At 41.5% G+C, this 25,867-nt stretch overlaps 1 protein-coding gene and 1 long non-coding RNA gene across 2 annotated transcripts in view; one reads left to right on the forward strand and one right to left on the reverse strand.

Moving 5' to 3' along the window:
• LOC149115145 (uncharacterized) overlaps positions 1-25,867 on the reverse strand; it is a 71,337-nt gene that overhangs the window by 10,926 nt on the left and 34,544 nt on the right. The window lies entirely within an intron of this gene.
• LOC110065257 (uncharacterized) lies at positions 10,464-16,574 on the forward strand. The gene has a single exon (XM_020772365.2). It carries the CDS (start codon positions 10,464-10,466, stop codon positions 16,572-16,574), a length of 6,111 nt encoding a protein of 2,036 aa, XP_020628024.2.

Genomic DNA, 25,867 nt, shown 5'->3' on the forward strand with positions numbered 1-25,867 from the left:
GACGTGCTGGAATTTTTGGAATCTAACACCTTTTGATTGCTCAACAGGGTATCATGTCAACTTTCACAGGAAATTGAAGTTCTCTCGCTATTCACTGTGAAACTAGCGACAGGTAGCGAAACAGTGAAGCGACTTGTTGAGTTTTAAAACATACAGCAATGAGCAACACAACATATTCTTTTCGATCTTGTATTCGAGGCTACCATGCGTATAAAGATATCTGGGATGCAGCTGTTGGTGAAGTTCTGGATTGTGAGGTAAGCCCTTAAAAGGAATCGTTTGTAGTTTTGACAGATTATGAGCAAACTGAGTGATTTTACATCTATATTTTATGCAGCACGAGCCTGACAACCCACACGACACCCATGCTGTTGCCGTTAGACGGGTTCAAGACCAGGAAGGGACAGAAGGGACGCTTCAGACCATGGGCCATGTGCCATTGACACTTTCACGTGTCTTCCATTTATTTTTAAAGCACGGAGGGCAAATATCAGTGGAAGTGGCTGGTAAACGAAGAAATAAGGGCATTGGACTCGAAATTCTAGCAATTTATTCCTTTTGCCACAAGAAGCCATCAAAGATAAAGAAGTTAATAGAACTCATAAAAGACAAAGAGGATAAAGTCGAAATGTAGATGCTTTTATGTTTGTATGAAATTATGTAAACAGCTGTAATGGGCTGTTGCCCTCGTGTTACAGGATTAAAGAAATGTCATCCTTGTTAGTTTGTTTTGCATTCATCTTTCGTCACATGTTGACATTTATTCGTTATATTGAGGTATATTTTACGTTTGGGCATCTGGATTGTGTTCGTCATAACGAGGATTTTGTTATATCAAGGTTCATTATATCGAGGTTTTGCTCCATACATTTTACTGTAATTTTGGCCGGGCTGAAGAAAATCGTTCATTATATCGAGGACTTCGTTAAATAGAGGTTCGTTAAATCGAGGTTCCACTGTACAACAATTTTGAGGCAGGAGAGGGCAAGTCTAGGCTGGATTCCCATTTTGCCCACATCAGCCATAAAATTGTACGATGGGTACGTTTAGGAAATGACTTGGAAAGTGGGGAACAAATTGCTGATTTGGTTAAGGTAATTTTTTGAATCTCAGTGAATTAAAGTAATGGGGAAAAGGCCACAAGTGACTTTTATCTAATTGGATTTTGTACTTCAAACATAAATAAATGGATCATATGGTTGGTCAAAGGGCACCTTAACAGGTGATGTTTATCACAAACATTTCATTGTCAGAAATATGAAATGCATTTAGCAAAAATATGAAATGCAATTACTATAACAAGGGGTATTTAGATTTTTCTGGGTGTTATGCAAGTGCATATTACATCTTGCAAGTTTGTAAGATATTTAGTATGAAGCCTTTTTATACTTGCAATCTATGTATGTGTTTAGAGTATTTTTATACTCTCACAATATCATTGAGAAAATTAAACTTGACCACTTTAATTTTTTTTCTTGCAGACAATGAAGAATGCATCCTGTAAGAAGTTGACAATTGATCGGTCCAAGGCTAAGAAAGTAGGCACACTGAAAGACATTTCCCTGTATGGAAATTTCACATTTCCGGTTGAAGGTGCATTAAGTGGTGGTATAATCTTAAGATCCTTGGCTGGCATGTCGCAGACAATAAGCAAGACAAAGGTTCAGCTTTCTCATATCTCTGGACGTCAAGTTCCAATTGCAGGTGTAACCGGAGCAACAGTAGTAGATGATGACTCAGAACCTGAACCGAGCTGTCCATCACCTTTCTCAGGCTCCGGTCAAGAAAGCTATGCTATACGATTTATCCAACACACAATGGAACCACCAGCAGCTGCGACTCTAATTCCATTGGAGGTTGACCAGTACCCCTCACAGCGACCAGAAATGGGGTATGCGTTAAAGCATAGCACAGGAAAGAGAACCATATTCAGCCAAGCTCAGAAAGATATAATGATTGAATTTTATAATAGACAAGCAGTAAACTGCATTAGAGCTGAACCAAAAGATGTGATGAAAGCAATGGAAGAAGCAGGCTTAGAAGTTCTCTCAGCCACCCAGATCAAGTCATGGTGGAGCAGCTACCACTGCAAGAACAAACAAACCACTGCTCAGGCTGGAGTACTCTATTCTGCAGCAGCAGCACGCGTTCCAACTACTGTGGCACAACCAAGTATGGCTGGTGTTAGGACACCAGCTAGAGTGTCATCTGTTACAGTAACACTACCCACAGTGTCACCTACTGTACAACCAGTCACACCATCGGCCAGTGTAGCACATGCTACTCCATCAGCCAGTGTACCAAGTGTCACACAATCAGCCAGTGTACTAAGTACCACGCAATCAGCTAGTGTATCTAGTGCGATACAATCATCGAGTGTATCAAGTGCCGCACAATCAGCTAGTGTATCAAGTGCCATGCAATCAGCTAGTGTATTAAGTGCCATGCAATCAGCTAGTGCATCAAGTGCCACACAATCAGTGAGTGTATCAAGTGCCGCACAGTCAGCTAGTGTATCAAGTGCCACACAATCAGCTAGTGTATCAAGTGCCACGCAATCAGCTAGTGCATCAAGTGCCACAATCAGTGAGTGTATCAAGTGCCGCACAATCAGCTAGTGTATCAAGTGCCACGCAATCAGCTAGTGCATCAAGTGCCACAATCAGCTAGTGTATCAAGTGCCACACAATCAGCTAGTGTATCAAGTGCCGCACAATCAGCTAGTGTATCAAGTGCCACACAATCAGCTAGTGTATCAAGTGCCACGCAATCAGCTAGTGTATCAAGTACCACGCAGTCAGCTAGTGTATCAAGTGCCGCGCAATCAGCTAGTGTATCTAGTGCAACGCAATCAGCTAGTGTACCAAGTGCCACGCAATCAGCCAGTGTCCTGTCATCCACTTCCCTGGCCAGTGTACCACCTACTATACAACCTGCCAGTATTTGTGGCCATCTCTCAAAATTCAACAAAATGGTGACAGAGTGGTCATTTCCTGAAGACTTCAGTCAGTCAACAATTGGAGGCAGGAATGGTAGTAATGCCTGTGCCTTCATTTGTTTGTATTTTGGCCAAGTGGCATCAAAAGGTCTCCTGGTCCCAAAGCAAGGATTGACATTGTCCAATGTTTGGAGAGAGGTCTTAAAGTGGGCAATAACATCCTGGAATGATTTACACGATGAGTTGTTTGACCATGAAGGAGTAAATGCGAATGCAGATGAAGCAGTCGAAATTGCAGGAGAAGAATGTGGTGTGGCATGCTTGGGACAACAAAAAGATTTCTTTGGTTCTTCAAAGGAATTACTTGCTGAATATCTAAATTCATTAGCACTTGGAGCTCAGAGAAGTTGCCATTTATTTTTCTCTTCTGAAAGGACAATGTTCCTAATGTGTGACAGTGGAAACTTGTACTTTTTAGACTCCCATTCCCATAAAGACAGTGGAGCCTTGATTGTAAGTGTGCATCCTGGAAATGGAGAGGCATTTACAGAGTGGATCGACAAGATGATGAATTTTCATTGGCAATGCCCCCTCACTATTGGCTCAATGACTGAGGTTATTTGCAAGTAAAGAACCAATGAAGCTTGTGCAATGCAATATTTTAGGTGCATTTACGCTAAGCATGATAATGTATGGGGTGAAAAAAAGTGGATGGAAATGACAATTATGCATTGTAAACAAAACATGCAGCTGCTAGATTCACTTGCATTATTATCTTTGACTTGTTTGTCAGTATTGAAATACTTGAAATGGTTTAGCAAATTTTGCATAGTTCAGTTGTTATGCGTAGTTCATGAATCATGTAAGTCATTGAAATCATTTTTCTAATTTATTTTTATTTTTGAACTCTGAACCATGGATATTTGTTTGCTCAATAGTTTTTTTTTTTGGAATAAACAGTCATGAAATAGTTTAGTTTTTGCTATGAAATGCTTGAATATAGGTACAAATACATTTTTAAGAATTTACGAAGTTATTGGAAAAGGCAACAATTTCTTCAAACAATTTTGTCACTTTGGAGATGAAATCCCTCAATCTTGGAATGTTGTTGTAGTTTTCTTTCACCAATAAAGGTGAAACATTGTGTAAAGTTAAATGCATCTTACATGAAATTGATATTGTGATTTTCAGAGAAAAACATCATTACATTATGTTGAACATAGCACGTCTGCAGCCTCACTTTTTTATCCTACCCACCCCAGTAACCCCACCTCCCCGGCAAATGAAACTAGAGTATGTTGTTACATGGTCAAAGACCCCTGCCCCACCCCACCTCCACCTTCCCGTAGTTTTCATATCACTAAAAGGCAGTGTGCAGGTTTGAAACAAATTTATTGCGTTAAAACATTTATTTTTGTCTTTCGTACAAATAATCTGCTATAATGTCAAAATAAAAAGTCTCAAATATAAAATGTTTCATACAGGATACTGACTCAATTGGACTGAGTATCATCATTTTACATCTCAACATCTCTGATCATGCATGCCAGAACAAAACGAATTTGGTTGTAAGAGACTTCAGGGAGAGCTTCTTTAACTTTATTCAGGCGGTCTTTCGAAGATAACAATCGTTGAATTTGAGAAAATGACTCCTTGGTAATTTGAAGAAGCTCTGACAAGCGGTCCATGTCGATGTCTTTACCGGCGGTGAACGTATCGATCGTATAAACCTCGGCAGTCGCCCTTTGTATTCTCAGGTCACAGGAGATTTTGCCAAAATCTTTACCCTTTGAAAAGGCGTCCAAGGCCCTTAACTTGTTATTAGACAAGTTGTTCTTTCCATACAGCTTCACCAAACGAGATTTCTATGTGGGCAAAAATGGATCACCAAATTGTGATCAAGTTGTGGGGAATAATTATGGTTCTGCGTGATACACATCCACAATTTGACTGCAAACAAGTTTTACCAAAATAAGCACTTACAGAAGAAGCCCTTTTCTTTGAAGATGACCCAGCTTCAGAGTTCTGGTCTAGAAACTTCCATTTTCCTGATGAAGCCATGCTACAAAGGTAAGCAAATCAAATAATCCGGCAAAATATCATGTCCGCATGATTTGCGACTAATCTGCGACGCGACTAGTGTGTGTTCAATCAGAAATTTGACAGCCCAAGCGGTATCTTTTTGATCGCAGGTCGCTGTCGGACCTCGTACTGCATGCATTGTGCCATAATCTCAATTTTACTGCAAATGGCGCATAGAATCTTAACGATATTTACATACATAGTTTTTGAAGCCATAATGATTTTGTCTACAAAACAAAATCTTATTTTGTTAGACGGCAAGTTGATTAAATTTTTCATTGAAATTCAAATTTCGCGCTTTTAGTTGCTTAGACCAATGAGAACACCAAATTTAATTTGATTAAAAATTTTAGTACCTTAAATTAACCGACGCTATTGCCGTGGGCTATCATTTTTCTGCCTGCTTCTTAGCTGGACCATTACTAAAAATGTCTGCACTCTGCTTAAAATTTAAAACTCTTCAAAACCTTATTTCATTTCCAGACTGATAGTTGTTCTACAGAAAAGATCACACCTTCGTTTCCTGCGAGCATGATTGAAAACAATGGCGCTCTTTCAAACTAAAAAGTCACACCTCATTTATAAAGTACTACGTGCTCAACTGAAAACAGTTGAGTCAAAATCCGGACATTAAAAAAATGAAAAAGAATAACTTCCATGACGATTGCCAGGTTCCAGAGAAAGATTTATGCGCGAAAGAACAGAAATTAATTGTTGTACCCAAAGTTCTCCAAACAATGGCGGCAATTATGGTGTGGCTTCAGACAAAGTCCCTCCGGGCTACCAAGAACTAAAGGCTATTCATTTTTGCTCAAAGTGAGATGTTGAGCAAGAACAATAGGCCATTTCTTGATACACATACCAAATAAATACCTAAATGTATCAAGCAACTATTTGAATCACATATAGAAAACACTTATTGGCAGAAACAAAGAATGGTTTGAATTTCCTGTGCTTTTCATGTTCCTAAATTCCTAGTTCTCATAGAGATTCATACTTCAAAAATATATGTAACTCTACCAGAATTTAAAAATGCTGTACATAAGAATAAATTTTTCAGGTTAAAGGAATTATTTTAGGTCCAACGTTTCTTGAAGAAAAGCATGCCATTTACAACTGCCATTTTCTTAAACCCTTTCCAGAAAAGCAAGAAATATCACTTGGACACCACATTTAGATAAGTACATCTGTAGCTTATTTTTATTGGGGTTGGGTAGAGGGGAGGGTAAAGGGGAGCAAATTAAAGATATACATGTATAAGTTTTCTGCATTTATTCTTACACCCTTTTAAAATATGTGACTATTATCTTTATTTCATATTGCAGGTGAAGTTGTAGTATTGTGCATATGCAAATAACCCAGACGAACACTGCAGTAATATGCAAGTGACAGTAAGCAGATGTTACTATTAACAACACCATTACTGGTGCTATATGTTTTTATCAGTTGCCAAAAGTAATTTTGAAGGACTTTGTAGAAACTATTTTTAACAACACAAGTCACCCTTAAGTTTGCATGGAATTAATCTGAGAATTACTGATGGATGTGGAATACTCCTGCTTACAAAGAGAATTAGATGCTTTCAACACTTGTGTCAGCTGCCACTTGGGCTGTTGAAACTCATTCTTTGCAAGACATTGGTTACAAGCATATAATTACAGAGTTGGAAACACTTTTAAACTTCATGTAGGTTTCAAGAATGTCAACAAGTGAAATCCACCTGAACTCACTACCTGTGTCAAACCTTAACACAGAAATGAACCTAATAGCTTTACAGTGAATACAGAAATACAACTTCAACTTAAAATTAGCAGCTCCATATCATGTTCATGTATATGAACATATACATGTAAAGTAACATCAGTCCTTTATATTGGGACTACAATTAAATGAAACTACTAGAACCCTTCATAAAAGAACACAAAAAAGAATGTGTTAATCTCTCTCTATTAATTAAATACAAATCTTGCAATGTTTATTTGAAGTATAAGCTATCCTAACTGTTCCAGCTTATACCTGTTGAATTTTCATTCAATTCTTAAAATGGTTGTTATCATGCTGTACTTCTACTACATGTGTGTCCTGCTGCTATAAAGATTATGTTATTTATAACTCAATAAATAATGTATAATCTGCATGTATAGGAGACTGTTGGCTACAATGTCTCCTCTTAACTTTTGTTGTACATTATGGTATTCAGTATTTCAGTAAACTTAATTAATAAGAAAGAAACTGTTCCTAATAAAAGCAGTGTTCATCTTGATTTTTGTTGCTGTGCTCTGTTGAAATCTATTTCAAATATGTAATATACAATTATTTATTATAAAACGATTTTACGAAAGAACGAATTCAGCCACCTAAATCGTTTCAATAAGCAACCATACTTGGACATCAGAACCTGTGCATAACATTTGACCAAAAGACATTTAATTTCCTGTTTTTCATTGCAGTACCGAGACGAACTCTACAATGATCAATTCCTCTTCTCTTTTTATTCAAATGCCTTTTCTACATTCATCCAATAGGCCATTTCTGAGTTGCCTTTTGTGTCAAAACAACTCTCAGTACGAAACCATTCATACAACTTCCACTAGCCTGCATAGCTTGGCGGTTTTTAAGCAATTTCAGTGTGCTAAGACAGCAGCGGGCCCACAGTAATGAGTGGCAAAGCCGCAAGGAGCCTGGGAGAGAACCAACTGAGAAACCGCCTGCGTAGATGACTGGCATTTTTTGTTGGCCCAGTACGCTGGTGTACTGGCCATTGCCATTGGATCTGAAGGCTAACACATCAATCAAAATTTTTCCTCATCTCTCAAGGGAAAGCTCCAAGGAACAACACTCATTACAATACAGATCTTTGGCATGTAAACAGAAAATAATTGAGAAAGCGTTGTCAAAAGCGTTATTACACCTGAATATTCTTCACGAATCATCACGAAATTGTTAACTGCCAAAAACAAGCAAGAAACAGCCGTAAACAACTTGCCTCATGGGAAAGATGTGATGGGCGTTCTTGGCCAAAGGTTGATTTTTACCGTGTTTCACTGTATGTGCTCACCAGACAAGAATTGTTGTCTACGGGAACCAGTATTGTTGTTATTCCGCTGTTAAAGAGCATCACTGATGACCAACTTTCAGAAATATTATAACTGAACTTCACAGCAATGGAATTGTCATCTGATGTTTTCTGTCCTTCTGTTGTTTGAGGACTTCAATCATGGCCTGCTTCACTTTCTGCAGGCTCAAGTAGATGAAATTATGAAGTTCAAAAGCGTTTCTTATTATACCTACACAGGCATGGCACACTAGATCAGATGTGTCTGATCTTTCTATTTCTAGACCAATTTCAGATTTCCAACACTGCCATCTTGAAATCCTTCAGAGACCCTGAAAAGGTTCTGAATGGAAATGTTTAAATTTTCTGAATTTGATCTTGAGCGAACAACAACAAAGTCTACAATTATCCTCTCGATTCCTCCCTTGACAGGCTTTGCCCTTTGCTGCCATTGAGCAAACACCGCATTGCCATAGCATCGGAGAACATCGGATAGTTTTGTTTTGATAGACTCTACAGTATTGCAGTGACTTTTCCCTGCCAAGTTGGCTGGAAGTTTCTTATTTAATACTGTTCAGGCCCGAACCCGCAGTGGAAGAGTCATACGAGCTCCTAAGAGACTAGACATATAACTTAGCCACCCCTCCCCAGACATTGTTGAGTTATTGTTGTAATATTATATTATGGTGTGTCTTGTTTGTCGAAAAACATGAGTGATTGCAAGTCAAAGATTTTGATTGTAGGCTATTTTGAGTTGTACACTGAGAGTAAGTGAGTGAATCTTTCATTGATACGCGGAGACAAAGACAATACATCTTGAACTGAACAAATACGATCTATGCTCTGATCATCTGTGTTAATGAGACTCACAAAACCTGTCATCAGGTTGTCAAAAATGTAATAGGGAGCAGCAATAAAAAATGCGGGTAATTCAGTCAGGCAGTTCCTCCCGGCTTTGCCGCTTGTTTTTGTGGCTTGGCCACTTTGTGAGCTCGTGCTTAAATCGCTTTTAAAAAATTGCTTAAACCGCCAGGCTGTGCAGGCTAAACTTCCGCCTACAGGTTCATTTTCATACAAATCAAACTCACTTGCACACAAAGACTCATTTTGAAACTGAGGCTCAAAGAAACATTCATCCATGAGCTGGCTCACAGGAGCCTTTGATTTACTCAAGTAGAGGTAATTTTCCTGCTAAAAATATTAAATGAATAAAGGCCTTAATTTGCATAAATCTGCATTTTCTCTTGCTACCCTTCCTCAATATTTCTGCAACACTTTCTCTTGGTTCAGATAGAAGGAGCAGCATTGTGTCAGGAACTTTTATGTTTATCTTGCTGTATTTCCGGACGGTAATTAATTCGCTGCGATTCAAAGTTGTTGAACCTTCAGTACTGTTTTTAGCCAGCGGTTTTCGCTATTCACACCCATCGTCCCTTGCGCGGATGAAAGGACCATGTGCTTTTGTAAGATGGCGTCGTGTTTTGGCGCCTGTGTTTTCGTCCGAGATTTTTGTTCAGGTTTATCTTAGTTTACAAAGGACGGTGTCGATGTTCAGAACGGCAGAGAACGAACAACAACGTATGTATGAACAATGTGAAGTTTAATTTCTCTTGCTACCTGTATTTTCAATGTTGTTCACTTCGTATCATTACAAGACACATTTTGTAATTTTGTCACCCAGGTTTTACCTACTAGTTCTCTACGAATAAAATGGAGTTGAAACGTCTGTTGTGTGTGGATCGATGCCGTTACAGTAAAACGTTGTTGTAGTAAGTCTTCGAGTTGCCAGCCAACCAGGAGATTGAAAGTGTGTTTTCAAATTGTCTTCGAATTTTGTTCGCTCCGAGTTGCCAGCCAACCAGGGGATTGAAAGTGTGTTTTCAAGTTGTCTTCAAATTTTGTTCGCTTCAAGTTGCCAGACAACCGGGAGATTGAACGTGTGTGTTTCAAGTTGTCTTCGAATCTTGTTCGCTTCAAGTTGCCAGCCAACCGGGAGATTGAACGTGTGTTTTCAAGTTGTCTTCGAATCTTGTTCGCTTCAAGTTGCCAGCCAACCGGGAGATTGAACGTGTGTTTTCAAGTTGTCTTCGAATCTTGTTCGCTTCAAGTTGCCAGCCAACCGGGAGATTGAACGTGTGTTTCAAGTTGTCTTCGAATCTTGTTCGCTTCAAGTTGCCAGCCAACCGGGAGATTGAACGTGTGTTTTCAAGTTGTCTTCGAATCTTGTTCGCTTCAAGTTGCCAGCCAACCGGGAGATTGAACGTGTGTTTTCAAGTTGTCTTCGAACTCAGTAACCTCGAATTTTGTTCGCGCCAAGTTGTCAGCCATCGGTGAGTGTGGACTTCTTTGTTTTAAGTTATCAGCTAAGATTGAATGTAATTTTCAATCATGAGTGTTGTAGAGGAGAAGAAACAAGAAAGAACTAAAGCCAAAGTACAAGTGACCAAAGCTTCGCAAAGATTAACTGGTGCAATTGAAAGAAAGGCAGATGTTGATGTTTTGACTGCCTTAATGGTTGAACTAGAGAAAGTATACGATGATTTTTGTGTGATAGATGAGGAATATGAAACCCTGGTTTCAGAAGAACATGCTGATCATCGAGTTGTTAATGGGTTAGACATTATTGCGTACCGGGCAAATGTCAAAGAAGCATACACGGTGGCCAGAAATGCTTTTATGCAGGCAAAGGCCCCCAAGACGTCAAATGTGGTTCAGCCGGGTTCAGTTCCCACACCTGCTGACCCCCCTACGCATCCATCAGAACAAAGTGTTACATTACCAGTACAAGGAACTTCTCAGTCAGGAAACAATGTTAACCCAGATCAATCAGTCACTAGTGTGGTCACTGCATCCTCACAGACACAGAATGTAACATTATCAGCAAGTAGTGCCCAAGCCAACAATTTTCATTTTGGCACTGGATCTATTACCCCTGCAGGTTACAGTGTGGCACCAACACCTCAGCACCCATTACCAGTGTTGTCTACTCAACAGCCCACAGTGACACATGTATACACTGGACATTTGTCAAGTGTTTTACCACAACAGTCAGTCAGTTATGCTATGCCAGCTCAGAGCTATGGTAGCCAAGCAAATGATTTGATGGGGTTTGATCCCATTAGTTCCGCTAGTTTCAGTATTCCCCCAGCCCAGCAGTATTGGTTGCCACACTCATTTGTTCAACAGTCAGCAGGAGGACATGGTTATCCTGGACAGTTAATGAATGTGTCTCCGTATCAGCTTAGTAGTCATGGTATGCCAGCTCAAAGCAGTGGAAACAGCTCTGCAGACTCACCAGGTGTTCACCTCAAGAAAATGTCACTTCCCACCTTTTCTGGCCAGAGAAAAGCTTGGCCAGAGTTTAAAACAGTCTGGAAGCAGTTGGCAGAAGGTGCAATCAAAAACAAAACAGCCTTAGCTCACGAACTCAAGAGGTCAGTGAAAGGCGAAGCTAGTCAAAGGATCAAGTCAGTGTATGTCACCAAACCAGAGGCTTATGATATAATGTGGAAGAAGTTGGAAGATTACTATGATGATACCAGTGCCACTGTTCAAGCAGCACTAGAGGATTTACATAAGCTCAAGCCAGTCTCAGAAACCGATTGCAGAGGTCTTGTTGAATTTGTTGAGGTTGTGGAGTCATCCTACAGCCAGCTTGAAGAGTTGAATCAGTTGAACTCTCTCACTATGAGGGACGTTGATTTTGTCAATGGACTTTTGCCTAACCATCTGAGATTGGAGTGGATTCGCAAATATCATGATATGAGCCAAACAGAGAGAATTCAGCCTTTCAAATCCTTTATGAAGTTCTTGGAAAGGGAAAGAGAAGCAGTAGCTCGGTTAGCTGAATACCAACCAAGGCGGAGAAGAACACTTGAAGTACTGAAGAATGGTGATCGTGGTAAAGGGCTGACACATCATGGAACAGGAACTGGTCAGGGCCAAAAACAGTTTTACCAGTGTGTTTTCCACAAGAGAAATACGGTTAAGCACAAAACAAGTGATTGTAAAGAATTTCAGAAGCTCCCCATCAGTGGAGAGGGTGGCAAGTTTGAACTCCTCAAACAAGTGAATGCCTGTTTTGTCTGCTTTGGAGATCACCCACAGCAGAAGTGTCCCAGCAAAAAACCATGTTCATTGTGTGGAAGTGAGAAGCACCACTTTCTCCTGTGCAAGTCAGGAAAAAAGAAAGAAGGTTCAAACACTACTGGTCAAGATCAGACTCTATCAGCACCTCGAAAGGAAGAAGATCGACAAACTGACCATTGTGCTCATGCTGAATCAGCAAGTCATGCTACAAGAGGAGCTGGCCTTGCTCTCTATCCCATCCAGCAGGCAAAGGTGTGTGAGAGTGGGAAGAATGTTACCATATTCTGTGATGGTGGCTCAAACACAACCTACATAACCCACCAAGCAGCAGATAGAATCAAGGCCAAAAAACTGAACAGATTCACGCTTGACGTAACCATGATGGGAAATGTTGAGAAGACTTACAACACCCGACAGTATCAGTTCACTTTGAGGACGGACACTGGCAAGAAAGTCAGTATCACTGCATTTGGTATGGATAGAATTACTGGTCCTGTCAGCAAGCTGGACACTAAAGTCTTAGCCAATTTGTTCCCTGGCTATGATGTTGACTCTCTACAGAGGAAGACTGACAAAGTAGACATTCTCCTGGGCTGCGACTACTTTGGGTTGTTCCCCAAGTGTGAGGAGGCGAAGTGTGGAGATAATTTAAGCATCATGAGAGGAGACTTTGGAGTCTGTCTTCAAGGTACCCATCCTGATCTAAGAGAAGGAACTGAGCACGATTTAAATCTTGTGAAAACGATTCACAACTCAGTGATCAAGCATGAGGCTTACCATGTATGCCATGTCACTCACCCCGAGTTTCAGCCAAATTGTTCCAACCCTGGAGAGCTGGTCAAAGTCAGCAAAAAGTACGCTAGTCTCAGACAGACGAATGTTGCAGAATCCCTCGCGGGTAAAAATCAGGGACGCCTTATAGAAAACTTCATTTGTGGTGAAGAAATTGGAACTGAAATAACTCCACGCTGTGGTAGTTGTCGTTGTGGCAAGTGTCCAACTGTTGGCCACACCTATTCGTTCAAAGAGGAACAGGAGTTAAAATTGATTCAAGAGAACCTTGAGTATGACAGTGTTAAACAGTGTTGGGTAACTAGCTATCCTTGGTTTGTGGATCCAGGAACTTTACCCAATAACTACAGTAGCGCCTTGGCTACTCTCAAGAGTACCGAGCGAACACTCAGCAAGGACGAGCGGTGGGCTGAAACTTACCAGAAGCAGATGGAGGACATGGTGGAACGAGGTGTTGCACGGAAGTTGTCTCAGAAAGAACTGCAAGAATGGAGTGGTCCTAAGTTTTACATCTCCCACCTGGCAGTGGTCAACACACGGTCACACTCCACACCTGTGCGAATCGTATTTAATTCCAGTCAAGTGTGCCAAGGAATGTCTCTTAATTCCTGTTTAGCTAAGGGACCGGACTGTTACATGAACAATCTAATTGGCATATTGCTGCGCTGGAGGGAGGAGCAGGTTGCTCTTGTGGGAGACATTCGTAAAATGTTCCACTCTATCCACTTGAAGCCCTTGGAGCAACATTGTCATCGGTTCCTGTGGCGTGAGTTGAAAATTGACCAAGAACCCGATGTGTATATGATGACACGAGTCAATATGGGTGACACTCCAGCCCCGGCTATTAGCACTGAAGCTGTGTACAAGACTGCAGATATGTTTGAAACTGACAGTCCAAAGGTTGCTAACCTCCTGAAGAGATCCAGCTATGTAGATGATTTAATTGACTCTCAACCAAGTACACCTGAAGCATTGAAAATTGCTCGTGAAACAGAAAACATGCTTGCGAAGGGAGGCTTTGCAGTCAAGTGTTGGCAGTTTACTGGAGAATCAAGTCCTCGCACCAGCAAAATGTTGTCTGACAACGTTGACACACTTGTTGCACCTGATGGTACTGTACGCACGCACCAAAACATGTTGAAAGGAACTGATAGCAACCTGAGGGTATTGGGTCTTGGCTGGAATCCAGTGGAAGATACCGTGGTGTTCGAAGTCACTCTCAACTTCAGCAAGAAGAAGAAAGGAGCACACACAGGCCCAAACCTCAAGAAAGCTGATTTGCCAAAAGGCCTACCACTTGTGTTGACAAGAAGAATTGTTCTGTCGCAGGTTATGATGATCTTTGATCCTCTTGGATTTGTGTGCCCCTACACTCTGCTGGGAAAGATTTACCTGCGCGAAACGTGGTCCCTAAAGCTTGGATGGGACGATCCGCTGCCAACCCACCTACGGTCCAAGTGGGTTCACTTCTTCTATTCCCTGTTCCAGCTCGAGCAGCTTAGTTTGAATCGTTGTTTACGACCACCCGACTCTGTTGGCCGACCATGGCTTATCATCTTCAGTGATGGTAGTGACCTCGCCTATGGTTTTGCAGCCTACATCAGATGGCGCCTGAACAGCGGGGACTATTGGTGTCGACTCATCATGGCAAAGTGTCGTATCGCCCCAGTGAATAAGTTGTCTACTCCTCAGATGGAGTTAAATGCTGCTGTATTGTCCAAGCGAGGTAGAAAGGTCATAGAAAAGGAGATGAGGCTCGAATTTGAAGAGGTGTGGCAAATTGTGGACTCTGAAACTGTTTTGAGTATGATCAACAAGACCAGTACTCGCTTCAAGGTGTATGAAGGAGTTAGAATTGGAGAAATTCAAGCCGCAACGAATGGTGATATGTCCTGTTGGGCCTGGATGTCAGGTTATCACAACCCCGCAGATTGGTTGACCCGTGGACGCACCCCTGAGGAGCTCGATCAAGACTCCCACTGGTGGAATGGCCCACCTATCCTGTACAAGCCTGTTGAAGAGTGGGGACTCAAGTCTGGTCTGCAGAAGGAAGAAGTGCTCCCTGGAGAGAAGAAGATGTGTAGTACGGCAGTAGCCAGGGCAGATCCTCCTTTGATTGTCTATGAGAGATTTAGAAACATCAATCGAGTCATTTGGGTCGTGGCAAGGTTGAAAAACATTGCAAGGAACAAGACTTTCCGTGCAGGAAATGCCATGCAAGTAACCGCACAGCACTTGAAAGATGCAGAGGACTTTGTCGTGAAGAACATTCAGAAAACAATGGAATGCGAGCTAAAGAAGAGCAGCAGCAAGAAAGGTCATGGAGGTTGCTATGCTAAGCTGAAGCCTGTACAAGATGCAAGTGGAATATGGGTCGTAGGAGAACGACTACTAAGGTACAATGCGATGACACCAGATTCATCCCTTCAGAGATTGTTACCCTCTAAGCATCCAGCTACACGTCTTTTCATGGAACGTGCGCATCAAGCAGGAGGACATAGGGGACGTGACGCAACCCTTGCTCGATTTCGAATGCGTTACTGGACGCCTCAAGGCAGTAAACTGGCAAGGCTAGTGAAAATGGACTGTCAACTGTGCAAGTTGCGCGATGCCAAATTTCTTGAGCAACCGATGGGGTTACTGCCAGAAGCTAGACTGAAACCCGCACCAGCATTCAACCACGTGATGCTTGACCTGTTTGGACCGTACACAGTTAGAGGGGAAGTCCAGAAATGCACAAGTGGCAAAGCATATGGTGTATTGTTCACCGATCTCGCAATGAGAGCTGTTCATATCGAGGCAGTGTTTGGATACGACACCAGCAATTTCCTGATGGCGCTTAGCAGATTTGCCAGTCTTCGTGGATGGCCAGAGAAGATTTACAGCGATCCAGGTTCTCAGCTTGTGGGCGCAGAGAGGGAACTCAAAGAAGCCTGGCAAAGAATCGACAGGGAGTCCTTACAGAGAGATTCTGCTCAGAATGGTTCAACCTGGGTATTTGGACCTGCCGATAGTCCCTGGCATCAAGGAGCAGTGGAGTCTCTGATAAAGGCCGCCAAACGTGCTATTCATTTCTCAGTGAGTGACCAACGTCTGTCTGTACCTGAATTTCTCACTGTCTGTTGTGAAGTGTCCAACTTACTAAATGAGTGTCCGATTGGAGTGAAACCAAGCGTGGATTCAACCATCAATGTTCTCACACCCAACAGTTTGTTGCTTGGACGGGCGACTGCATCTAACCCCTTAGGATGGCAACCTTACGACGCAAGCATTGTAACACGTTACCATCTTGTTCAGTCTGTGGTGGAGGACTTCTGGAAACGTTGGACTGAGCTGTATGCTCCAGCATTAGTAGTACAGCGCAAATGGCACACTGCCACTCGCAACTTGTGTCCAGGAGATGTGGTGATTGTCGCTGACAAGAACACTCTTAGGGGAGATTATCGCTTGGCACTTGTGCAAGATGTTTTTCCAGGGGAAGATGGCAAAGTGCGCAAGGTGACAGTCAAGTACAAGAGCTATCGCACTGGGGAAAAAGTTCACGAGTACCGGGGTGCAAGAGACACTGTGGTTTCAAGGGCAGTTCAGCGCCTTGCCCTACTTGTTCCAGTGGATTAAAGTCTGAAGCCGAAGTCAAGAATGCAAATGGCATTAAGGATATTGAATATAAACGTTTATCTGGAGACATTTTGTGATTTGTTCAATGTTACAAGTTGTATCGCAGTGACCCCCACCCTCCCAGTGTGTCAGGAACTTTTATGTTTATCTTGCTGTATTTCCGGACGGTAATTAATTCGCTGCGATTCAAAGTTGTTGAACCTTCAGTACTGTTTTTAGCCAGCGGTTTTCGCTATTCACACCCATCGTCCCTTGCGCGGATGAAAGGACCATGTGCTTTTGTAAGATGGCGTCGTGTTTTGGCGCCTGTGTTTTCGTCCGAGATTTTTGTTCAGGTTTATCTTAGTTTACAAAGGACGGTGTCGATGTTCAGAACGGCAGAGAACGAACAACAACGTATGTATGAACAATGTGAAGTTTAATTTCTCTTGCTACCTGTATTTTCAATGTTGTTCACTTCGTATCATTACAAGACACATTTTGTAATTTTGTCACCCAGGTTTTACCAACTAGTTCTCTACGAATAAAATGGAGTTGAAACGTCTGTTGTGTGTGGATCGATGCCGTTACAGGCATCTCATTCTAATTTGTTTCTATGCAATTTGATGCAAGTACATACAGCAGAAGCCGTTGTTAGAAAGAGAACATTTGGACAAGAGAATGGAATTGCTTGGACATTCGAAAGTCATTGTGCCACTTGGCATAAATCTTGTCGAATTCGACAGAACCAAATATGATCACATATTTAAAAGGAAACTCTCTCTACTTAAGAAGCAGCAAACATACAGGAAGTATTTCCAAGATAGCAAAACTGTTCCAGTGTGTTCCTATTGGAAGGAACCTACCAACGTTGATTTAAGATAGGCATGTATAATGGTTGTCGACTTCGATCCTGTGTCCGATCTGTTTCTCACAAGTTGTGCCATTTGAATCTAATATCTAAGCTAAGCACAATTTACACGATTACACTTGGAGCCAAATATCATCTGAGTTGTCTAGCAGTGCTGGTCAACCATGCGTGACAACATAACAATGGAAAAGTCATCAGAAAAAAAGGAAAACCATAACTGCCACTACTACTACAGCTGAGTTGATTTCCCACAAACAAAATTCTAGAGAGCAACAGCTGCACACTGTCGTTTTCAAGCTCCCAGACTCGAGTAAGGAGTTGTACAAATGGCGCGGCAGCAGAGAGGCAAGAGCTATATACACGCTACGTGTGCTATTGTCTGCTGACACCCAAATTAAAGAAGTATTGCTAGTGTTTGAGAGAGACCTAGGAAGACTAGTGTTTTCCTCTGTGGAAAATGATGGCAATGTGATGAGTTTAGAAAGCACAACTAGCATAGTATGTAAAGAAATGTCTAATAGGTCATTCATAGCCACCAAACCTTTTTCTTAGCACTGCCAAAAGGAATCATTACCTCAGACATTGCTGGCATTGGAAACCATGATCCTGTTTTTTTTCCCGTTTTTTGGCCTAGAGGAGCCTATTCTTCTCCCATCCTACTCCCCCTTAATAACTTCAAGCGCAGTAAAACTACAAGATTGGAACTTGGAGAGTAAACAGTTCTCCAAAACTGCCCTCTTCAAGCTCTCCAAAATGGTTCATGACATCACAAGTTGTATGCAAATTACGTATACATTTGAGTGAATGGTAGACATCTTTGTCCACAATCTCAAAAACTAATATAACCCATTACATTAACACCGAAATGATATTAAAATGTGGTAGTAAGAGAACCCTGGAAAAATAATCACTAAAAATGCAAAAAACTCGAAATTTCAAAAAACCCATCTGTCAAGATATAGTTGCTATGGAAACTTCAAATTCCTTGGATAAAGGGGAGTCATACCGAGTAGTAGCCAAGTAAATTTTAGGAAAAGTTTCAAAAATAATGTCGCTTATTCTTCATTATTATAAAAGTTACGAGAATTTGAAGTCAGAATTGTCACCTTTACCTGGGGTACCAGAGGTTTTTTCCCATGCGGAGGAGGGAAATACTTCACTTTGCTTCGGCAGCCAAAGGTTGCTGGCACGGGCAGCAAAACTGTGAGAAAACCTCTGGTACAGAGCAGTTTTATTCACTGTTCTTGTTGAACTTTGATCAATTTTATTGGATTACATTTAAATCAATCGTAGCAAGCACGTCCCACTGTGATGACATGAACACATGACATGTTAGCGGTTGACATGACAGATCTGGTCAGGTTAGAATGACATGGGTTCTGCGGGAATGAAAACTACTCCCGTGTAAAAATTTCCTAATTCGAAGTCTTTGCTTCTGTGCCATTTATTTGATGCGTATGCTGTGTGTAACGGTGGATATTAAGCCTTGTATTGGAAAATGCTCAAAAACTGAAAATTTTAGAAACAATCTCAACACTTTTCACTGTCAAGAACGACAATCTGTCCATTGGGCCGCATATTTTTTGCAAGAAGTGCTAACAACGGATCAAAAATTTCAAAACAACTGTCAAAGAAATCACCAATTTAAAGTGAGAATATTACAAAAAGAAACTTTTCCCTTGAAAGAGAGAAGCAACAAACAGTTAAAATGCTGTTCCAGCTCATCTGGTGCACCAGTATCTGGAGCACTGTGTAGTTCAACACAGAGTCGAGGAATTAATTGAAATAACGATTTCCCAAATCCCTTTGGCAAAACCGCCAAAACATCCTTGCTGCAAATAAAATTCGCAATTCCATCCTTTTTGCTCGGCGCTTGGCCTTGTGGCCTGTTTACATTTTGTCCCTTTCCAATTGATCTTTGTGGATCATTCACATGGTTAGCTATCTTTGCGGATTTCTGTGGCTATTGCAGCATCTGTGGGGTCCTCAATGGTGCAAGAGGCATGTCCCATTTCACTCTGATAATGATGCTATTGTCCACATGTTAAACTCCCGAACTTCAAAGATTCCGTGTGTTATGGGACTTTTGCACCATCTACTGCTCTACCCTGCCTGCCATAGCTTTTTCTTTTCAGCCCAACACATTCCAGGTGTCAACAACAAACTTGCTGATGCTCTCTCTCATTTTCATTGGCAGGAATTCCATCGGCTGGCCCCAGATGCACAACCTCTGCCAACTACAATCCCTCCCCAGCTACTGACAGATTTAACATCTCTTCTCTAGAGCAACAATGCCTCTCCTTCCTGACTCAGGGTCTTGCTACCTCTACCCGTAAATCATATGCTTCAGCTCAGAGGGAGTTCATCAGTTTCTGTTATCAGCTGGGCAAGCTCCATTCTTTTGGATCCCCGTGCCCTACCAACAAGTGGACGCTCTGTCTGTTTGCTGCCTTCTTGGCTAATACCATCCAATATTTGTCAATTAAGGTTTACCTTTCTGTTATTTGGGCACCTCATATTCACCAAGGGTTTCCCGACCCTCTGCAGAATTACCTTTATTTATAACATGTTGTTTGTGGGATCAAACGCTCACAGGGCACCCCCTCGACAAACCATTTGCCTATCACCCACAGCCTCATGTTGGTGATCTGGAGATCCCTGGACCAACATATCCCAGATCATTGCATGTTTTGGGTGGCATGCACTCTGGGGTATTTTGGTTTCCTTTGTGCAGCAGAGTTTACCGTGCCCAACTTGGCCAGCTTCTTGCCCTTGATCCACCTGACTGTCCACGATATTGCAGTGGATGCACCATCACCCCCTTTGAGTATGCACATTAAAATCAAGGCATCCAAAACAGACCCCTTCCACAAGGGATCTGACATCCATAGTTGGGCCGCCATCCACTTTGCGCTGTCCATACTATGATGGCTTATCCCTCCCAAAGAGGCAGTTCTCCACGCCCCCCGTTTCGTCTTTAGGATGGTCACCCACTTTCTCGTGGCATTCTCAACAATTGGCTATGAAAGATTATGGATGCTGCCAGCATCACTGGGAATTTTTCAAGCCACAGCTTCCACATTGGTGCCACTACAGTTGCTGCTTGTAATGGCATCCCGGGTGATCTTATCCAAACATGGTGGTGGACAAGCAATGCCTACCAACTATATATCAGGACCCCGTTCTGAGACCTTTGTGTCCCTCTCTCTGCAGCTTTCATGAGAGGTTCCTTAGCTCATCCCCACTCTTACGTCTGGTTTCTGAGACCTTGGTACCCCTCTCTCTGCAGCTTTCATAAGAGGTTCCTTTGCTCATCCCCACTCCTACATCTGGTTTCTCTCATGGTTCTCATGGTTCCTCGTGGTTCCTCATGGTTCCTCGTGATTCCTTGTGGTTCCTCGTGGTTCCTTGTGGTTCCTCGTGGTTCTCGTGGTTGTCACCAAATGAGGATTATGAAGAGGAAGTAAACAAATAGAGGGAGTGTGGTTATTTTTCAAGTAAGTGGACACACCAATTTGTATGGGTTATTGACCAAGTGTGAGGTCAAGATGGCTGGATATTGGCCAAGTTCTTTTCTGTGTGTTTAAGGACTGAGACGGAGTCAAGGTCCAAAAACACGCAAATAAAAGAACAAGGCCAATATCCAGCCATCTTACCACACAAGCTTGGTCAATAAAGGATTTAGTCTATGGCTTTCAGGGAAATTTTTCTTGCGGGACATGGCAGGTAGCCAATCACAGAGCAGGATTTGATTCATCTTGCCCACTCACGGAGTTAGCCATATAATAAGACCTGATATTGCAAGGAGCATGGGAACAAAAGAACTAATAAATTATATTAAGTGGTACCAAATATCCTTTAAGGCTTTGCTTGAATAGGACAGATCCCACGTCCCACGTCCCACATCCCATCTTTATATGAATCATTGCTAACATTAGATTCTATCCTTTCATTTAACACTTACATCCTCCTGACTGCAAGGATGACTTTAGTGTAGCTATGTAGGGATTTCCTAGATTGAATGTTTTGGAATAATACACCAAATTTGTTAATTTGAATAAACAAAAACTTCTTGAAACTGGAAAATGTGTTGTCAAGTATATTGATATATCTGTTTTGGTTGTTAAAATATTTATTATGACACATTTGACTACTTCGTTCTTTTTTCATATTTTTTCATATTATATATCCATTTTTTATAGATGAGTTGGGTAATGTCCTTGGAATTGGTCTATCCCAGATTCTGAGGCTGAACATTGTCTTTTTCACATCACTGGACCACATGCCAGTGGTAACAGTTTGCCCGTTGTTGCCTTGTGTTGCTACTAAAGCTCTTCTTCTGGGACACAGTGTTGAAAACCAGAATTATATCACTGTGTGGTACCTTTGGAGAATGTGAACGAGTCCATGCCACCCCATGTAAGTTCCACAAGTACATCTAGCAACAGTGTACTAAAGGAACCCCTGCCAGAGCACTGTTCGTGTGGTCGTGGTTCTGCTAAGATAGAAGAAAATTCTGTCATCAAGTACCAAATGGAAACAAGAGCCAGTGTAAGTACTACAATACCATGGCTGGTTGTTCCTATAGATGTAAATGTGTTGATTGTTGGAACCCTTATGGCAGTTTCGAGGCTGCCAAGCAGGCATGCACACACTAACAGTTCCTAGATACAGACCAAAGCAAAAACTGCAAGAGGTCAAAGAAAACACATTCAGTCTAGATTATTTGATCAATCAAGGTTTAAATCCAGTCAGAGGGTGTTCTGAGGTGGAAACTCTTACACTAGATTGCCTTGTGAATGTTGCCACATTGACAGGTTTTAGCATTGAACCTTCAAAAGTGCATGAATACTATTCCAGACTTCATAACATTTTAAGTAATGTTGGAAGTCCCTTGCAACCAAAGAAAGTCAAGCAAATAGAGGGAAAACTTCAGTGCATCAGGAGAGTGGCTAAGGGTTTTGAAGCCCTTTACAAAAAGCAAGTCGAACTGAAATGGTTCTAATTAGACAAACCCAGTGAGTCTTCAAATAAACCAATACATGATGTCTGTCATATTGTATTTTCCCAACTAATAAGCCCTTGTTAAAACAGGTTTTACTTAACATGTGATTCAGGGTATCATTGTTGCGGTTTTGTGGGAGTACTTTTTTTCTTCTTTGTTCAAGGTTCTGTTGTGCCTGTGTAAATACATCGCGCTACAAAGCAATACAGGTTAACTGTTTAGAGGTTTTGCGATTGTCTGGTTTTCTATTGCAATAGGCCATTTTACAGTTGCTTTGATACAGACCTGTCTGCTTTTCTCCTGTAAATGCCAACTAATTAGCATAAGAACAACTTGATTTACACAACAAAGGTAGGGGTCGCGTTGAAGGACAAATGTGTTTGGATAGGTGTTTGACCTGTCATCATTAGCCTTAGACAAGTGCGACCTTTATGCTGCGCTTACTGACATACAAGCTTTGCAGGGCATAAGATCAAAAGAGCCGATGTCCTGCCTCGGAGCGGGTCATATTGGGCAAAAGAGGCAAAAAACAATGGAGAGCTGTCAAATAATATGTCGACGCCAGGTTTGAAGACACGCAGATTTCCAGATACCTGGGTTTCACAATATAGATTCGACCACACTTTCAGCTCACCACCATGGTGAACAGATATCTAAACGATCCTTTTAACCAGTACTCTCCTTTACACCAACCCGGGACTTCAATGAACTTTGCTGGAAGTGGCTCGGAATTTCTACAATTCCTGGGTTTTGTTATTCAAGTCATGGCATGCAGCAAAATCCCACAGTACAAACGCCATCGCTCCTGACTGAGCCATCAAGCCCCGGACCTTCAACCCAGAAGAGCCGCAAGCGATGGCAAACAAGAGATGGGGCTGTCCTGGCCCAGTTGTTGACCGATAATATCAAACGCCTGGAAAGCAATGACAGTAGGAAAGCTTGGGATGAAATCGTAGGAGCTTTGAACGAGAAACAAGGCATCAAAAAAACAGTCAATCAGTGCCAGCGCAAGCTGAAGCACCTCAAGAATCTGTACAAAGAAAAGAAAGACTGGAACTGGAAACAAAGGGGGGGAAATATCCAAAAAAGCCCCCAGTACGATGCCATAGACACGGTGCTAGGCTGCAGGGATGTAATAACCTGCAATAAGCTGAGGCAAGTCGGGATCACCACCCCAGACCCAGCGCTAGATGCCGAGCAAACACCAGAAGGACGTTCGACTCCTTCGCCTGCTACCCCCAGTTTGAAGAACTCGGAGTTGAGTGCTGAGACCACACGACGCAAAGAGCGCAAAAACCGACGAAAGCACACAAGAGCGGCTGAAAGCAACTCAGAGGAGGAAGGCTTCAGGGATGTCATGAAAAAGCTTTCAAGCATGGATGACTCCTTGAGTCAGGCCATCGAGGGGATGCAAACCGCCCAGGCCCAGCAAAATCAGCTAATGACCCAGCTCTTGGGGTCATTTAATAATATAATAATAATAATAATGCATAACATTTTAAGAGGAAACTTCCAATCACCATAAGGTGGTTTTCAGGAGGGTCCTCTGAGAAAATAAATGTTAAACCTTTAAAATACATTAATATCTAAAATACAATAAAAAGGACAAAAACCTATGCAGTAAGCTAACTAAGATTAAAAACTAAAACAAGAATTAAAATACAACTAAGGTTAAAATGGTTTAATAAAAACTGTTTCAGTTTGTATTTAAAAATAGTTTTCGGCATCAGTTTCTTTAAAGCACTTGGTAGTGTGGCCCAGTCGTTAATGGCTTTATAATATGTTTTGCTTTTTCCCCATTCCGTTCTTGGCCTACTGACTTTGGGCATGTAGCCATTTCAGGTATTATAACCGCTACATGGACACAAAAACATCAAAAAAGGAGTAAGGACAGAGACACTGAACTGTTTTAGTATGTGATTCACATAAACAAATTGCTGAACCAAACCTCTATGGAACTGTTTTAAGTATACATTGTAAGTTCTGTTACGCAAATCAGAGTGGGTATACTGATACTCAATTTCACAACAAAAAGCAGATTTTATTTAGAATATTCACTCCGGATCATACTGAGTAAGATTTTAAGCTTTTGGTTTTTTAACATATTGATTCATGAATGGGGTGTGAAATATAGTAATTTTATCTGCAAACATTCAAAAATTGATTTTTTTTTTAGAAATACAATAATTATTTGAAATCAGAAAAAAAATGTGCTATGTATGAATTAAACATGGCATTATTTTACGGACAAAAACTCGTGATAATACATTGCAGCTCTTGTTTTAAATAGTACATAAATTGAAGGAAATATAATAAAATATTAAACCGGCATTCTAATTCATGAGACACTCATTTCGAAAGTCAGTAAAGTCTAATATTTCCACAAACAAGATCCTTCAACAAAACCCATATTTCATCTCCGTTGTCCATCACATCCTCATTTCTATCGTCATTGCGGTGGTCATAATCGTCCCCGTCATCATCCCAGGAATCATTTTGGTCTACACAAATATTATGCAGCACTATACATGCAAAAGCACATTTAATAGCAAACTCAAGGGAACCGTCGAAGCGTTTCTGTAGCACCCTCCATCTGCTCTTTAAAATCCCAAATGCCCGTTCAACAATCACTCTTGCCCTCCTCAACTCTTTATTAAAGGCTTTCTCTTCTGGGTCCCTTGTTCCTTCGGGAAAAGGTTTTATTAGCCAGGGAGCCTATGGGTACCCACTATCTCCAACCAGGTACGGGCAAATTTCTCTCCCTCCAATAGTTACAACAGGAGCTTGTAATATATTACCTCTCTCTGCATTATAATACAATTCGCTATTTCGCAAAACTCTAGCATCATGAGCACTTCCCGGAAAACCACACACTGCATCGACAAACTTGCCCCTTCCTTCCACTAAAGCCTGGATGATGAAATCGTGTTGCTGATAACAACTGAAATAGTCGAGCGCATTTTCATGGGGTGCGATAATTTTTATTTGTGTCCTATCGATTGCCCCGGCAACATTTACCAACTCTGAAAGTGTGTGATCACAAAAAGTTTCTATAGATGCCACTGTTTCTGCCAGTCTTGTGGGGAATTTAATAAACTGATCGCTAGCATCAAAAAGCGCATTTACGACGTCTTGGACGGCTTCAATTACGGCGGTTTTGCCAATGTTAAATGTAGGGCCAATTGATATGTAAGAGTTTCCATGGCCAAGTCTATGAAGTCCAATAGCAAGCACTTTCTCTGGTGGTATACAGTCGTGCTTTGTTGTATCTTGCCTTGTTAAATGAGGATTCAGGTGGTTCAAAATCACTTCAAAAGTTTCTTTTCTAACCCAAAGTTGCTCTTTGAAATAATCGTCGGGAATCAAAGGATCATTATAGAGGATTTCAAACCATGAATTCATAGGTCGCGGCAGATGCCAAAACCTTCGTTGATGCCT

This window comes from Orbicella faveolata, unplaced genomic scaffold (assembly GCF_042242905.1).
Source record: "Orbicella faveolata isolate gen_17 unplaced genomic scaffold, um_ofav_v1 contig_13, whole genome shotgun sequence".
NCBI classification, from domain to species: Eukaryota; Metazoa; Cnidaria; class Anthozoa; order Scleractinia; family Merulinidae; genus Orbicella; species Orbicella faveolata.